Source organism: Equus asinus, chromosome 22, assembly GCF_041296235.1.
Source record: "Equus asinus isolate D_3611 breed Donkey chromosome 22, EquAss-T2T_v2, whole genome shotgun sequence".
Classification (NCBI taxonomy): Eukaryota; Metazoa; Chordata; class Mammalia; order Perissodactyla; family Equidae; genus Equus; species Equus asinus.
The window spans coordinates 54,319,857-54,337,521 of NC_091811.1; the positions used below are offsets into that span (position 1 = coordinate 54,319,857).

A 17,665-nucleotide genomic window follows, 5' to 3' on the forward strand; every position below is an offset into this window, starting at 1 on the left:
TATCTCCTTCCATGTCTACACTCATATCTAAACCACCATCTTCTCTTACCAGGATTACAGCAGCCAGGGCCAATTTAGCCAGTGGGCACAGCAGGCACAGTGCTTAGGCCCCACCATACTTTTAGGACCCCGCAAAAATATCTTAGTTTATTTTAAAATCACAAGAAAAAAATAAACATTTAGGTCAAAGAAAATGTTTTACTGTACAACAGTAATACATTTGTCTTTATACCACACAATAATAAAATATAATTTTCAGTATTGTTTTTATGGAGAATGGGGCAAAGGCGCCTAGAGTCCACGAAAAGTCATAACGGGGCCCTGGCAGCAACAAGCTTTTAACTGGTCTTTCTCTTCCATTATTGCACGTGTATAATCCACTCTCCATTCGTAGCCTGAGTAATCCTGTTCTTCTTGTTTTTAAATTAAAGTATGACTTCTACACAGTAAAGTGCACAAATCTTAAGTGTACTATGGTGATGAACTTTTACATAAATATACACTCATGTAACACGTCAAGACACCAAGTAACCTTTTCCAAAACTTTATTTCAAGTTATGACATGCCCTTGCCTAAAATCCTTTCACGCTTCTCCAACCCACATGGAATAAATTCCAAACTCCCAAACCTGGTTTACAAAGCCTCACACCATCCAACCGCTCCCTGTCTCTCAAACTTCATCTTGTACCACCCTCCCCCTCCCCCACCATCCTCCAGCTACCAGCCTGTAAATTCCTCACCTTGCCAAGATGCTCCTGCCCTGGAGCATTTGATTTAGTGCGCATCCTCTGCCCTCTCCTAGAGCTCTTCCTAAAGACGTCCACAGGGCTGCCTATTTCTAACTCATACCTCAATTTAAATCTCACTTCCTCAGAGGCCTTCCCTGACCGGGCAATGGAAAGTTGCACCCAGTCACCCGTCATCAAATCACCTGAATTACCTGCAGCGTGCTTATCATTTCTAATACTTTATTTATTCACTGCTTATTGCCCGTCTTTCCTTCACTGGAATATAACGTCCTTTGGGGTGCTTTTGTGATCTCTTGTACCCAAAAAAGCCAGTACCGGTGCCTGACACAGGGTAGGAGCTCAATGAAAATTTTCACTGGATAAACACTAATAAATGATAAAATCTAGCATCAGCTACGGGAAACATGGATACCACTCGGCTGTGAAATCAGGGCCTGAGTTGGACTGAAGCTAGTCAGTAAAACGAAGGATTAAACGACGTAAAAGCCCATGGCAACTAAGTGTTCAATATTTGTTACTTATTCCTTCTAAACATGCCCAATTAAAAGGATCCTGACGCGGGCCCACGGGCTTGTTTTGCTTTAACAAAACGTGATTTTAAAAGAAACTTCGTAAATAAGCCACAGCTGTTATTACACCTTAAAAAAAGAAAGAGAGAAACCTAGAATCTTCCCCTCCAGAAAATCAACCACGGCACACGGGTTCTGGGTTCCAGCCGCCCGCATTCCGGCTCGAGCCGCGGAACCAGCAAGGGCGGTCCACACCTTCCGCCCTCCCCGCCGGCCGGAAGTCTGCGGATCGGAGACCCCGCCCCGGGCTCAGACCCTGCCCCTCGGCCGCGCGTTGCCCTACGTAAAGCGTGAGGGGTTTCGCGACAGCCCAGGCCCCACCCCTTTGGCCACATGTCGCGCAGGTCTTCCCGTCGGACGCCGCGCCACCTCCTCGCGCTGCTTTACGAACCCGGAGCAGCGCCGCCCCGCCTCCTGTGTCCCTCCTCACCTCCCCGCCCCCTCCCAGTTTCACGTCTCCCAGCCCGACGCGCCCGCTATAATCACGTGACTGCCTCATCCGGGTCTTTTGCGTTCTCTCTCCCTCTCCCAACATGGCGGCCTCAGGTGAGTGAGCGGCCGAGCGCGGCCAAGGACCGCGGTCCGAAGCCACTCTCCGAACCTGATCCCTGAGTTCCCTGGAGTCGGGGAGCAGGCGTCACGGCTTCCCTTCGGGTTTTGGGGCTGCGGCAGGCTGGCGGCTTGGCCGTGTTAGGTTATCGCCTTGGGATGTTTTGGGGGGAGGGGAAGGTGTCCTTCCCCTCCCCCTCACACCCTTTTCACCCCGTCCTCGCGAGGTTGGAGTGGGGCGTGATGGTGGGCTCTGGCTCGAGTTGGAGTGAGCAGGAGGCGCAGAGAGATGTGCGGGAAGCGGGAGGCCTTCTCGTGGCCGGGAAGCGCTGCGCCCGCGGGAAGGCGTGGAGGAAGGGAGGAGGCGGTTGCCGCGCGGACGGGTGCACACTAGACCAGGTCTCCGAGGCGCGAGGCCGTTGCGAGGGGGGGCAGGGGAATAAAAGGGGGGGCAGTTAGAACGCGAGCGCTAGTCGGTGGAGGGGCGGGGGAAGGCGGCGGTGCGCGTGCGCGGTAGGGAAGACCTGGGTAGTGGAGACAGGCGCGCCTTGAAAGCACGCGCGCGAGCCCAGATGGGAAGGTTTTCCTCGTCTGTGTTGCTTTCCTTTATGTCCTTCCACTTTCTGCTCTTCTCCTTTGAGAGGGTGGCCCGACCCCTGTGTTCTCCCAAGGGTAAATGTGTTAGGTTTGGAGGTTGAAGCTGCTGGAGTTAGGTGGGGGTAGGGAACCCAGTGCGGTGCGCCCACGTGTCGGCGGAGAGGAAGCAAGGGTGGAGACGCAGATTTTTTCTGGGCTTTTTTTCTTATTCAACACATACTTACTGAGCGCTAACTATGTGCCAGGCGCCGTTCTAGGTGTTGGAGACACAATGGGGCACAAGATCAAATACCTTGACAGCTTCCGTTTGGGTTGAATTTTGATAGTTCCAGTGGTAGAGTTCAGCTCTCTATTTTTTTTAGGTAAGTGCGTAACTACTAGAGAGTGCTTTGAAAATAATGCCCGGGGATGGAGTTGGTTTCTTTTTTAGACTTCTTTGGGGGAGAGAATGTCCCTGTCATGCAGGTCTATTTGCATTTCTGATGGACTTAAGGAGCTGTGCAACATTTTGTGGCATGAATTTTAGTTTGGGGGTATAGTTTCTTTTTCCTGGCATGACCCTCCATTCTACAAAACATTTGTTAAACCCTGCTATCTCTGGACACTCATTTCTCGCCAAGAATATATCTTCTCTGTTATTACGTAGGAAACTAAGGATTATGTATGTCTTCGGAAGATGTCGAGGCAATTGAAGTGCATTCGAGCATAATTCTTTTCATTGGTGTGGCACTTGACCAAACGCTTTTATATATGTTGTCTTATTTGATCCTCTGTGAGAGAATGTAGGCAGGCGGTGGTGTCTCCCAGCTGAGGAAATGAAATTTTGTTCAAGATCTCACTGCTTGTAGGTGGAAATCCTTCAGACTCCTGACTCTTTTCCATTATCAACTTGGAAATAACAAAGTTGGCTTCTGTGTCATCATAAGTTTGAGATGCTCCCCAAAAGCTTCCTCTGAAGTAGATTACTTATTTGGCCTGGATTTGCCATCCTGATGGCTTAGTGTATAATTTAGTGAAAAGCCTGTATGACCTTTCTCCATACCTTTTGTGGAGTTTTTACAGGTGGAAGACATTAACTCTCCGTGTACTTCATTTTACAGTGAAGTGGAATTTGCACTGGGTGAAGGGGTTTGCTTAGTTTTTGTCCCCTTCACCTGCTCTTCCGTATTTACTCTACCCCCTTGGAAGCTCTCATCTCCTTTAATTCCGTTCCAGAAATCTTTTTAGCTTGTGTAGGATATGTGAGGGACACGATGCTAATATCTGAGCACAAGGTTACGTCCGATGGTGTGCCCTTGAAGAATTTGAGATTTATCACATTTCTTTCCCTACTTTGAATCTTCTGATCGCATGGACTTAGTGGAGTGACCAGGATTCGCAGATCTGGCTGTATTGATGAGACTATAAAATTCTTAGTGTATTTTCAGTATATTCCTTGATAATGCTCAGTGTCTTGTTGATCTTATATAAGTCTTATATATTACATATTCTTATATACTCTCAGTGAAAATACATGATAAAATTTCATAGGCCTTTTCTGCTGTTAAATGAGACTAGAAATTCTTTGCAGCAGCTCCAGTATCCATTGTGACCCATTATTGACCTTCAAGAACTGAAAGTGTCCTAGAGCTGACTATTGAATCTGCTCTCCTTGCCTGTAGGAATCAAATGTGTTTGAAGACAGGTTAACGTTTTTTGACACTAAAAAGCTTTAAAATTGGAAATAGTGTGTGGGTGCCCCCACAATGCCTTTCACTTGCGTAACACTTCAAAATGCCATTGTATGTGGCATCTTGTTTATTTTCATGGGGAGATGATGGTTGCCAGTGGTTGTTTTCATGAAATACTGACCCTTATAGTTAAAAATAGTTTCAGTGATCGCCATTGTATGCTCTTCACATACTACCTGTTTTCAGATCGCATCCTCTGCCATATATTTGTTATTGTGGGAGGAAGATACCCAGATTCAGAAGAGCAACACTAAAACTCCTTATAAAAATTCAAGTACAAATACAGAGAGTAGTGTCAAAGTAAAACATAGTGTTTCTAAGTAATGTCATTGTAAAAAAAAAAAAAAAAGTCTGTGCTTTGAAATCTTTCTCTACCGTATATGTATGGCTTGAGATAGAATACCCTACTACTTCATATTAATCTCACAACACTGTAGAATTTGTTCTCCTTTCATGATGGTAGGGGAAAGAGTTCAGAGATTTTTTTTAAAAAACCAAGTGCTTGTAATTAGGTATGTCTATGTACATTTACAAGTGCACATACCAAAGTCAGTTTCTTAGATTTGTAATAGATATCGCCGTGGTCCTAATGGTAGGAAAATGCCCAAAGCAAGAAGTTATTCTTGAATTTTTACAGCTCATCTCTTACAGAGAAGTTCCAAGTACTTTGTGTAGTGGTTAGCATGATGTGTGTTAAGCACTTATTTTGGGTTTTTTTATGTAAATGACCACATTGAGTGTCTGTGGAGAGGTAAGGAAAGGGCAATATGCCATTTTCCTCAGCGTGTCAGATGAAGAAACTGGGCATTGCGCTCAGCTGAACACAAGGGGGAAGGGTGGGTGGGGCTTGTTCGTCCTGACAGGGTTCTCTGCTGTGCTGAACCAGAGCGCAGTGAGGCGAGGCTTGCCTGGTGAAGCCCTCTGTTGTGCCTGGGCGTAAAAAGCAGGGTGGTTAGTCTAGTTGTAGGTGCTCTGGTCTTTGCCTGGGTTGACTGCATTTATAAAATATTGTTTCTTTAAGGAATCATTTGTTAATCATTAATTAGTTTTCAATTCTGGAGAATTTGGCAGGATTCACTTCCCAAAAAGGAACACCTTACCCATTAGCAGGCATCTCTCCTCCCTCTCCTACCACGAGTCTACTGTTTCTTTGTATACGTGCTCGGAACATTTCCTATAAACGGAATTGTACAGTACGTGGACTTGTGTCACTAGCTTCTTTCACTTAGCGTGTGTTCATGGTTCATGTGTTTTGTAGGATGTCTGGATACTCGTTCCTTTTTATTGCGAAATCTGATACATGGACATCTACATTTTATCCATTCATCAGTTGATGGGCATTTGGATTGTTTCCAGTTTTTGCCTCTTATGGATGATGCTGCTGTGATCTTGTACAAGTTTTTATGACACTCTGGCTTTCTTAGCCTGTAGTTACTAAAATATTCAGAAGAGTTGATAGCCCCATAAAATAAGTGGGATTTAGTCTGGCAAGATCTAAAATTAAGAAATTAATTTTTGACAAAGCCTCGCCTGAATGGTAAGAGTTGTGAATTCCCCTTCCTAAATAAGAGATACTAGTTCAAGAAAGATGCAGGAGTAGGGCTGTATTGTACAAAAATAAGCTTTATTGTTTACAGTACTTTAAGATATCCTTTGTTTTGAAATAAAGAACCAGCAGCCAGTCTGTAGATTTTATCACTCCAGTATCTATCAATTGGTACTTTTATTGCTAATACAATGGAGTAGTAACAGGAAAACATTCTGAGAAAAGTAAAGGAAGCATATTTTTTACCTGCTGCAGCCTGGCAATCCTGAAGACTCACTTGCCGGCAGTCACTTTTCTGCTGGTGTGCTTTATAGAGGGCTAGCATTTCCTTCCTTCTCTTTGTCCTTTTATTTATTGATGTGAGAACATCACTTAGAACAGTGGTTCTCATCCCGGGGGAATTTTGTCTCACCCACCAGGGGACATTTTGGCAATGTCTGGAGGCATTTTTGGTTGTTACGGTGGGGTTGGGGGTTGCTACTAGCCACTAAGGTGAAACCTGGGGGTGCTGTTAAGCATCTTACAATGTACAATATAGCCCCCACAACAAAGAATTATACTGCCTAACATGCCGATGGTGCAGAAATTGGGAAACTCTGAGTTAAGCTGGTTAGTTGTATTTATGTATTTATCATAACAAACCCTGTTTGTTTATTAAGAAGGCCACATATGTATTGTCTCTTGTTTAAGGACTTGTAGACTTAAGTTTTGAGAAGTGCTTTTTTTGTAAGACCTTGTAGTTACCTGTATGAGTATATGAGGAGCTTCACAAGTACCTAGTACTTGTTCAGTAAGTTAGGGTTGTAATTGAGGCAGCAGGCAGGGGATTTAATAAAATTTCTGGGACGTGTTTTTTCCCCCTTAGTGTGGGTTTGGTTTTAAATAATTGGGACCTGTTTTGTTTGTTTTAGGACGTTATTGGTTTAACTTTTTAACCAATTCACATAAGATTTAGAGAAAATTAAGAGTTGGCCAGTTCAGTCATTGTGGCAAGAGATTAATACATTTGGAGCGTTGGACAACACTTTACATACTTAGAAAGAAGAGAACACTGTTGAAATCCTAAGCATGTAATGGGCCTAGGTGTTGGAGGAGCAGAGGGCGTGGAGGATTTAGATAACATCATTTCACAGTTGTAATAAAAACAGAGCGGTGCAAACGGTACCTGCTTTAGGTTTATTGGTTTTACATGCTTTTTTTTTTTTTTTTTTTTTTTTTGGTGAGGAGGATTGGTCCTGGGATACCATCTGTGCCAGTCTTCCTCTATTTTGTATGTGGGTTGCTGCCACAGCATGGGTTGATGAGTGGTGTAGATCTGTGCCCAGGATCCAAATCCGTCAACCCCGCACTGCCAAAGCAGAGCGCACTGAGCTTAACCACTACACCACCGGGCCAGCCCCTGATTTTACTTTTTATGGGCTAATTCCTTTAAATCTGCTACTGATACTGTGACTGAGTCAATGCTGTTGCTAGATTTTAAGAAACGTAAGTTAGAGGTCTTGTGAAGGAATTTTAGCCTCTCTTTAAGTGACAACCATTTGTCTTGCAACAGTGGTTTCTCAACCAGAAGTTTTTGGAGGAGGGGTGACAGAAATCAGAAGGGAAGGGGAGGTGTTTAGTATGAAAAGATGTTGTAAAACTAACAGTGGTTTAACTTTTTTAGCCATGATATATAGTTTATTGTTTTGAAATTTCAAATAACATTAAAGGAGAATGTGAGATTTGTTTGTCAAGGGGTAAAAATTGAGAAACCCTGACCTAGAAAGTTGATTTAAGCCAATATCAGACCAAAGGGCAAGCTAATTCCAGATTCTGCTGTTTTGGTGTTAGATATGTATGTAGAACAGAGGAGAAAGAGACACCTTTAACAAATTCTTATTCTTGTGTTGAACTTGAGCTCGTTGTATGGACTGACCACCAGTTCTATTTTTATTTTCCTAATGACCAGACAGGTTAATAATTGGGTATTAGGCTGATGCTACTAGGTTAAGCCCCATGAGAGTGAGGATCTCTAGGTAGCATCATACTAGTTCCAGACACTTATTTTTTAATTAGAAGATATGGAAAAGACTAAAATAAGCCTATACGTTATAAGTGTACTACCTTAGAGAGATGCTTTATGTCTTGTTCAAATTAGCTGATTAAAATTTCCCCTTGGCCTTTGCATGTGAGCTAGGGGCAATATCAATGCTACAGAACCCAGCCTCTGCATAACTGCCTGCTTTCAAAGCGTAGACTAGATTCAGAATATAATCTGGTTGATCATAAATGATACTTTTGGAGTAGGATTAGTAATAAGTCACATGGGAGAAGCATGGAAACTTCATATTTAAGGCCGTCTTTTCTCTGTAATAATGCAGCTAACTTCATCTGGTTTGCACATTGAGACCATAATACTTGAGGGTCATATTATGTCTAGAAGGCTGTTTATAGCATTCATAGCAATCAAGTCATCTTTATTTTCTGAAAGTTGGATTTTAAAAGAAAGGCAGATACCAAGTGAGAGCACAATCTTCAGTTAAGCAAACAGTGCATCAAGATACAGATTCTTAACTCCTCTCGGAATGAAAAGTGGATGAGAATTGGAACCTGGAGGGGGAACTGATGGTTGTAAACGCCATGAAACGGATCCTTATTAAACAAAGCTGTTTGCTTCTCATGTAGCGGCTGCTCTTGGGGACCCGTTCTAGAACTTAGAACAGTTAGTCCTTGGGTTCTCCTGCATTAGCTGCTGGCTAGTGGCGGCTCTGAAGAAGTTCTGAGGGCGTGGTAACTAAAGAGCCCAGGTCAGTCCACTGTAAATGGAGCCATTTGGAGATTCTTAAAGATTTCATAACTATGGAAAACATTTAAATGTGTTGATTCTTAGGGATTTCTTAGGTTTTCCCTTTAGTATCCTGTCTCATCTTCATATGTGTTGTTAAGGTAGGGAAGGAGGTAATTTTTTTCCTAGAGCGCAGAGAGATGCAACTGTGTGTCTGTGAGTCTTACCATCTGAACTCTTTGAGATGATGGTGCGTATACCGTTTGACCGTGGTCTTGGTGGCCTGCCGTAGAACTAATGACAAGCTGCTGAAGGCCGGGGCTCCTGTGAGAAGAGCCCTAGACTTGTATCCAACCCTGGGGTTTAATTCTAGCTCTGCATCGAATAGCGCTGTAACTTTAGGATAGTCTTTTAACCTCTCTGAGACCTGGTTTCCTTCTGTGTAACTGATAGTAATGATTCCTCCCTCATGTGGTTATTTTACAAGTGTCAGACAATCCTCAGGTGTCATATAGAATATCTTGTTAGGGCTAGGGATTTTGTTTTATTTCCTTGTATCTCAGGAGCAACAAATGTAGTAACCTGTGTCAAGCACGAGTAGTTGATAAATTAAAAATCTCAAATGTTGTTATGAGTGAAGATAATAGGAAATAAAAGCTTACCTCCACCCGTCTTACTCCCCAGAGGGGACACTTGAAAATCCTTCTAGATCCTTTCCTGTACATATGGTTAATGTGTGTGTTTAAACAAAGGGGACTCATGTACTCAGCAGCTTTCATTTTTTAACTTCTTGTTGGACTCTCTGTGCCAGTGTGTTACACTTTCTTCTTGTTTATATCTGCATAGTATTCCTTTATATAAATGTGCATAATCCAGTCCTTTGGTGGTCCTTTATGTTGCTTTCTTTATAAATATATTTAACAATAGTGCATTGTACAACTCTGAATACCTGAGTATTGATGAGTGATCTGTCTCTTGCCTTTTTAAAACAGCAAAAAAGAAGAATAAGAAGGGGAAGACTATCTCCCTAACAGACTTTCTGGCTGAGGATGGAGGGACTGGTGGAGGAAGCACCTACGTCCCCAAACCAGTCAGCTGGGCTGATGAAACAGACGACCTGGAAGGAGATGGTAATTTTTCTTGTATTTTCCATCATGCTTGGAATTTTCATTATCTTCTAGATAAAACCAATTCCATAATAATGGTTCACACTTGTAGTTTGAAAGGAACTTACTCATTTTGTAGAACCTCAAATCTTGTTTGTATTTTATAGAATTTTAGGTTTAGGCTGTAAGAGTTTGTGATAGGGACTGAAGTAGTGATTCAAGAGAGCTTAGTGCTAGTTCTGGCTCTTACGTTGACAGACTTTTCTCAAGATGCTATCCTTTTAAGAAAGCCTCATTTTCTCGATTTGAAATGTAAAGGCTAGGTTATTTCTTTTTAGGTATAAAATTCTATGATGTCCTCATAAAGTGATATTGCAGTGTAATCTATAAGCTGTTTATAGTCAGTCAAGGGATAATGTGTTCTAGGAGCTGTTAGTCTTAAGTCAGAGTGTCCCTGGGTAAATGAAAATGGGCTGAGGAAAAGTAATGGGAAGAGTCAAGTGGTGGGAAATTACAGAAGAGTCATTGGAGCATCATTTGGACAAGCTCCGTGCCTTCAAGGAGTAGCCAGGAACAGACAGGAGCCATACAATCGTTGGGTATGACGTAATCTGATCACCCGTCCTTTTCATCTGAAAGCTTTCATTGCAGACTGAAGAATACTTTTTCTTTTGTGACCTATTTTCATAATAAGAAATTTCATGTAGATTGTACTTTCCCTAAGTGTTGATACCTGAATTGCAAATTCATGAGTAGTGCTATGGGGGTAGAATTTTATTTAAAAAAAAAAAAAACGGGGAGGGTAAACCATGAAGAAAACACTTTCCCCAGCCAAAAGGTAGGAATATGAGAGAAGTCAGTAGTGGTGAAATACCTCTGGAGTGAGAGGGACCAGGCTTGAATCCTAGCTCTGCTAGGACTGCTGTCTGCTGCTCTACCATCTGTGTGGCCTTGGCAAGCTCCCGAATCTCCCTGAAATCTGAGTTTCCTTTCCTGTGGAATGGGGAACAACCTCCCAGGATTGTTAAAAAGCTAAGATGGCATACAGTGAATATAAAGTACCTGGCACATGGTAACGTTCCATAAATAGTAGTTGATATTCTCTCATTTCTTTGCTGCATAAGGAATAAGAGTCACCATGATTCTGTTAACAAAAGCCTGGCCCTTTAAAGGCTTTCAGGTACTTAGAAACAAAGAGATGGTACTGAATCTTTCTGCATTGCTTTTCTGATTGTAACATTTCAGAAGCATTTTCTCTCTGTAAAGTGCCTTTATTATTGAACCCCCACCCTTCGTATTGGTTTCTTTCCTGATACAGCTTATTTCATACTTGACACAATGGCAGTAAGGGAAGTTGCCTCTTAATTTCTTGACTCCACTTTTCTGTCCTAGTTTCAACCACTTGGCACAGTAATGATGATGATGTGTATAGGGCACCTCCAATTGACCGGTCCATCCTGCCCACTGCTCCACGGGCTGCTCGGGAACCCAATATCGACCGGAGCCGTCTTCCCAAATCGCCACCCTACACTGCTTTTCTAGGGAACCTGCCCTATGATGTAACAGAAGATTCCATTAAGGAATTCTTTAGAGGATTAAATGTAAGTATAAAGGTTATAGGCAATTAAAATAGATATGGAGGGTAGTGTATTGGTAGTGACTGGCTCTGAATTTCTATGTTGAGGACAATTCTGAGGTTGTGTCAGTCTTGGAAGAGATGGGAATATAATTGATTAAATGGTGTTTGGCCATTGGCTGAGAATTTTCTCATCCAACATCAGTTGGACAGTCTTACCAGCAGAGTTAACAGTACCTTATTGATAACAGAGATTCTCTCAAAAACCTATACCACTTCTTATTTAAAAACTTAAGGGTAGTATACCCAGTTAAATGTCGAAAGGTGGGAAGAAAGTTTCTTTGAACTCAGCCTTTCTGTTAGTGACATTCAGGCTTAATCAAAATTACTTTCTCATTTTTTATGTGAATATGTTTAACTGAGCAGATGTGTAGTTGTGTTAACAGTTTGCTAAGATTGTTGTTAAGGTTCTGTGGGCTGGGTGCCACATGTAATGGAATTTACAGTGTTTATAGGCTTGCTTCAAAACCAAAATGTTTGGAACACTGACCTAGAAGATTCCAGAAAAAGTGAGTATAGAGGTACTCAGAAGTGCTTTTTCCAAACTTTGATTAAAAAATATTTAGGACTTAAAAAAATGAGAGGATGAGGAACAATTTCCAATTCTGTTGGCTTTTAAAAAGTACCTTGCTTCTAAGAATCTGCTCCTTCCTTCGCTGTTACTGTTTTTTGACTCCTTTCCTAGATCCTGTTCTCTGCACTGGGCCGCCAACTTCTGTAACTGGCCTTTCTGATAGGACCGTTCTGACTGACATAAGTCCTCTCTGTAACGATGTAGGACAACTAGCAGGCTGGTCTGTCAGGGCCTCACCTTTACGCTCTAGAACCGACCTGTAGATGCTTCCCTCCTTCAGATTTTGTTCCTTTTCCTACTCATGAGCTGAGTTAAACTAGATTTAAAAGAGACTGTAACAAAATCTGTATCTCACAAGCCAAAATACAGTATCCGGTCAGTGGTGTAGAAGGTAAACTTGAATATATGCAAAATAGTGAAGAAATGAAGTTAATCAAAACGGTAAGAACACAGAAGACTTCAAAAAGATGGCAAGAAACTAGTCTAAAGCATGTGGAAAAGGTTCTGAAATTGGAAACGGATAATGCATACTCTCTTGTAAACAATAAATATAAATTAGTGCCAAGGAATGTTTTATGAAACTTTAAAAGGAAAGAATCCTGGAAACTTACAGTTAGAAAACACTAGTTAACCTCGAATTAAAACCATGTTAGGGGCCTGCCCTGTGGTGTAGTGGTTAAGTTCATGCACTCCACTTTGGTGGCCAGGGGATTGTGGCTTCGGACCCCAGGCACAGACCTACACACTGCTCCTCAAGCCTTGGCATGGCGGTGTCCCACGTACAAAATAGGGGAAGGTTGGCCTGGGTCTTAGATCAGGGACACTCTTCTTCACCAAAAAAAAGACATTAAAACCAAGTTAGTGTGAGTTTTTTCCTGTGCTTCAAAAAGTGAAAATTCAGGGGGCTGGCCTGGTGACGCAGCAGTTAAGTTCACATGTTCCGCTTCAGCTGCCCGGGGTTGACCGGTTCGCATCCTGGGCACGGATATGCAAGCCATGCTGTGGTAGGCGTCCCACATTTAAAGTAGAGGAAGATGGGCACGGATGTTAGCTCAGGGCCAGTCTTCCTCAGCAAAAAGAGGAGGTTTGGTGGCAGATCTTAGCTCAGGGCTAATTTTTCTCAAAAAAAAAAAGTAAAAATTCAGTGGTTTGCCATCTTAGAATTCAGCAGAGGGAGTAGGGGTGAGGGGCAGTTACAGTCCAGTGTTTGATTTCAGCTAGAGCTATTGTTAATATATGAAGACAATAACATTTCTCAGATAAGTTAAGGTCTCCAAAAAATACACTGCCCAGAAAACTTTTTGGCAAAAATTGAGTCAAATTTCTGAGCAATGAGAATTGGACATATGTATTAAAAACCAAGTAAAATAAAAGCATAAAAAGATGGCTAAAATAAGCTAATTGTGGATAGTTGCTCTTAATTGGAAAACAACTAAAAACTAGAAATGTAGAATGAGGCAAGTCAGGGATGCAAGGAGTACATTGAATTCGTGTTAGCTTTTTTTTTTTTTTAAGGTTAAATTTGATATCGTTGAAATTGATAAAGTTTAACAGGGCATACAGTGAAGTCTCTCTTCTCTGCTTTTACACCAGTTTTCTTGCAGGAGACAACTAGGTTCTTGTGTATTCTTCAGAGAAATTCATTGCACATACAGTGGTCAAAAAAAGAAGACGGGCTGGCCCTGTGGCCAAGTGGTTAAGTTCGTGCGCTCCGCGTTGGCAGCCCGGGGTTTCCCAGGTTTGGATCCCAGGCACGGACATGGCACTGCTCGTTAGGCCGCGTTGAGGCGGCATCCCACATGCCACAGCTAGAAGGACCCACAACTAAAATATACAACTGCGTACTGGGGGGATTTGGGGAGAAAGAGCAGGGGAAAAAAAAGACAAATGAAGAACATTGAATTGGGAAATATTTTTGTTTCTTTACTCCTTCAGATCAGTGCAGTGCGTTTACCACGTGAACCCAGCAATCCAGAAAGGTTGAAAGGTTTTGGTTATGCTGAATTTGAGGACCTGGATTCCTTGCTCAGTGCCCTGAGCCTCAATGAAGAGGTAAAGAAAATAGAGAGGAGGAATTTGAGGGGTGGGAGCTTAACAAGTCTCGCTTATCAAACTGCTATTTTTTTGGTTTGCGTCAGTATTTCAAAGATTCTCATAATATCTATACAGAAAAGCCAAGATTGTTTAACATCGTAACGCTTAGCATTCAACATGTAGCAAGTGACCCCTCAGTTCAGCAAGGTTGGCAGGTCTCAGTAATTCAGGGAGGTACTTAAGCGGAAGATGGTAGAAGAAACCAACCACACTAGTTCTTTAATAGAACCTCACATTCATTCACTCAGCTTTGCCTCAGCTCTCGTGGCTTTTTGCTTTTTTCAAAATAATCTGACCAGATCAAGGCAAACAAAAATCCTATTAATCAGTTTGGTATTAAAAGGGATTATCTCAGTTTCAGGGAAGTAGTAGTGCTTTTTGATAATTTTAAGAGGGTGCAGAAGCATTTCTCACTAGAGTGTCATTTGTAATACATGCTCCTAGGAATCTCTGAGAGGAGAGTGACAGTAAACATTCAGTCCTTCTGCTTTTTATCATTGCCCGTAGGTGTTTTCTATCCAGACACACTAGGGTTCAGTAGGGAGGGGAAATTCAGCTGTCAGTCCATGAGGGGAGTGGGGGCGCTCTCTGATTGTAACATGGTGACTTGAGTGAGTGGTGCCATACGCTGATTCTTAGGCTAGTCCAACAGGATTTTAAAGCGTTTAGTTACCTGTTAATGAAGGAAGTTTCTAATCCAGGAACTGCTTTTTTTCTCTAGTGACTTTAGAAATCTAACCAATTACATGTAGAAAGAAAAAAGGCTTTTTTCCTCTTCAAATTCCAAAAACCCCTCATTGTTGAGAAGGCAGTTTCCACTGCCGTCTGTGCCATAATTCTATGGTCCAAATCTGCCATTTGACATGATTGAAATCAACACCTCTTAAAATGTTTTTCCTGTCTAATAATTGAGTTACCACCATGATAATCTGAAGGAAGTGTCAGAGATAAAATTCATGTATGTAGTTAAATATATGAAAAGCTAAAGCTGTTCCCAAGTCTTTCTTCTCAGATCATTTTTAGATTTTATTAACATTACTAAATTTTGACTTCTCGGTCTGGATAAGAAAAAGAATACCATACAATTGTTATCTGAAGTTTGCTAGATTAACTATTATGTAAAATGGTGTCATGGTCCAGACTTAGGAGTTACTTTGTGTTTAGAGATTTTATCAAGTTGGTATTTAATATAATTCCAGATGTTTTTAACTAAAATTCACTATTATCCTTCTTTAACTCTGGATTCCATTATGAAATGAGGAAAAATCAGTAGAATTAGTTGGGTTTAAAGTATACAAATAATAATGTGGGAAAAGGAAGTCAGAGGGTATTCTGGAGGAACTGATTTATGCAAAGGTAATACTGAGTGAAAGAACTCAAGGTTACAGGCAGACCTTGCTTTATGCAACTTTGTTGGTGCATAGTAGGGACTCCTTAAATGTTTGAATGAATAGTTGCTCTGGACCCAAATATGCTTTTTATTTAACTGGTTGTCTGGAGATTGTTTATTTATTACACTTGACAAATTACCTTCAGTAGTTAAAGAGTTTTATTCTGTGAAATCTGGCTTTATAAAAATATTGATAATTGGCGTGACAGTCTTTTAATCCCAACTTAAACTTGTTTATTCTAAGGGGTTATTTCAGTTTTCAAGTCTTTATAAAGGATTCTTTAGCCAACAACTTGGAGTGTTGGCTAGATTACAGTGTTTTTCCTTTATCTTCCTTCCCCCAGTGCCTCTGCTATGCCCCGACGTTCAAGGTCACTCATAGGATTTGTGCATAATGGGGCAAAAGGTTGGTTAATGTGGTCCTATGCTCTCAGTCTCTAGGTAACAGGAGAATTCGAGTGGACGTTGCTGATCAAGCACAGGACAAAGGTAAGAAAGCTGATGGAAGTTTTCCTGTGTTGTTATGGCCCTAGGATGACAAAGCAGAGGTGCCCTTTCCAAGAAACTTTTAATAGAGGTAGATAGTGTAGGCCTACCTGCATATAGAGCACTCCTTCTCAACTGAGGATGATTTTGCCTCACAGGAAGCATTTGTCAGTGTTTAGAGATTTGGGGTTGTCACAACTGCAGGGAGTGCTACTGGCATCTAATAGGATCCAGGGATTAATCCTCTAATGCGTAGGACAGCCCCCCACAAGAAAGAATTATTCAGCTCAAAATGTTAGTAGTGTTGAGATTGAAGAACCTTGATTGACCTAGATGAACCTTAAATATGTAATAAATAGATTAGGTACTTTGAAGCACATTGGACACAAGAGGGGCCTAATTCATGTATGTTTCAGGGGCTCCTGGCCTGTACAGAAGATGAGACAGATTAGCATTAAGCCATCAGAATAGATGTGAGCAAATTAACTGCCCAGTTGAGCTGAAGTGTGCGCCGATGGGCCCTGGGGCAACTTCACAGTGGCGCTGTGATATGAGAGAGAAATATAGTATATTGAGCCAGGGTTTCTGTGCATGTGAGAAACACTGGGCAAAAGTTTTTGTGAGCTAACTTGGGGGGTTTTGTTTTTTCTAACTGTAGACAGGGATGATCGTTCTTTTGGCCGAGATAGAAATCGAGATTCTGACAAGACAGATACAGACTGGAGGGCCCGGCCTGCTACAGACAGCTTTGATGACTACCCGCCCAGAAGAGGCGACGACAGCTTTGGAGACAGTAAGTCCGTTTGCGTCAAGTTAGTTTCTTCTGCGTTCTGGGGGCTGTTTTTAATAGGACGAATGTGTTAATGTAGGTGATCGCATTAGCAGATAGAAAGGGGGGCAGTAGATAGAGGAAAATTTTTTTTTTTTTAAAGATTTTTTATTTTTTTCCTTTTTCTCCCCAAAGCCCCCCGGTACATAGTTGTATATTCTTCGTTGTGGGTCCTTCTAGTTGTGGCATGTGGGATGCTGCCTCAGCGTGGTTTGATGAGCAGTGCCATGTCCGCGCCCAGGATTCGAACCAACGAAACACTGGGCCGCCTGCAGCGGAGCGCGCGAACTTAACCACTCGGCCACGGGGCCAGCCCCAAGGAAAATTTTTGATATTATACAAAGGAATTGATAGATACAGAAGAAGATTTTATAAATTACTAATTTTTTTTAAACCTTATCAAACAAAGAATAAAAGCGATGTTTCTCTCTTTTTTTTGAGACAGTAGTTTATAAAAACCCAACATATGCCACAAAGTAAGCGACTTGAACTAACAAGAGCTGGGAAGGCTGCTGGGCTCAGAGCAATATACAGAATTGGTTGCTTTACTAGCAACAAACAATGAAAATGTAATTTTTTAAGATACCTTTTAAAATAAAATTCATTCTCTTCAGAAATACTAAGTGTCTGCCATTTGCTAGATACTGTTCTAAGCTCAGGATAGAGCAGTGAACAACACAGACAGAAGTTTTGTCCTCATTGGACATTGTTTATACTGGAGGAGAGAAACAATACGCAAATAGGTAAAATATAATTTAGAGAAGAGGACTAGAGAATGTCGTGGGGTCGGAGTTGGGGTGAATTACAGCGTTTACATACACCACCAAAGTTTAACAAAAGCTTTGTAAGACCTTTATGGAGAAAATCATGGAAATACATGAAGAAAGACTCAACACTTTATAATTTTAAATGGAAAGAATCTGCTGTTCGTTAAAGAAATGACTAAGTAGTGATTTGTCCACATAATGGAATACTTTATAGCATAATGTACATGTGACAATAGGGATAAAATTCAAAACCCATTCTTATGAGCAGAAAAGCAAAAA

At 41.6% G+C, this 17,665-nt stretch overlaps 1 protein-coding gene across 2 annotated transcripts in view; it reads left to right on the forward strand.

The window, feature by feature from the left end:
- Positions 1–1,645: 1,645 nt before the first annotated feature.
- EIF4B (eukaryotic translation initiation factor 4B) overlaps positions 1,646–17,665 on the forward strand; it is a 29,513-nt gene continuing 13,493 nt past the window's right edge. For both annotated transcript variants that reach the window (XM_014847491.3, XM_014847492.3), the window contains exons 1-6: positions 1,646–1,864; positions 9,497–9,634; positions 11,003–11,211; positions 13,756–13,872; positions 15,739–15,793; positions 16,449–16,583. In XM_014847491.3, coding sequence (XP_014702977.1) covers positions 1,852–1,864; positions 9,497–9,634; positions 11,003–11,211; positions 13,756–13,872; positions 15,739–15,793; positions 16,449–16,583 — 667 coding nt within the window. In that variant the 5' untranslated portion in view covers positions 1,646–1,851. The remainder of the gene's footprint in view (positions 1,865–9,496; positions 9,635–11,002; positions 11,212–13,755; positions 13,873–15,738; positions 15,794–16,448; positions 16,584–17,665) is intronic.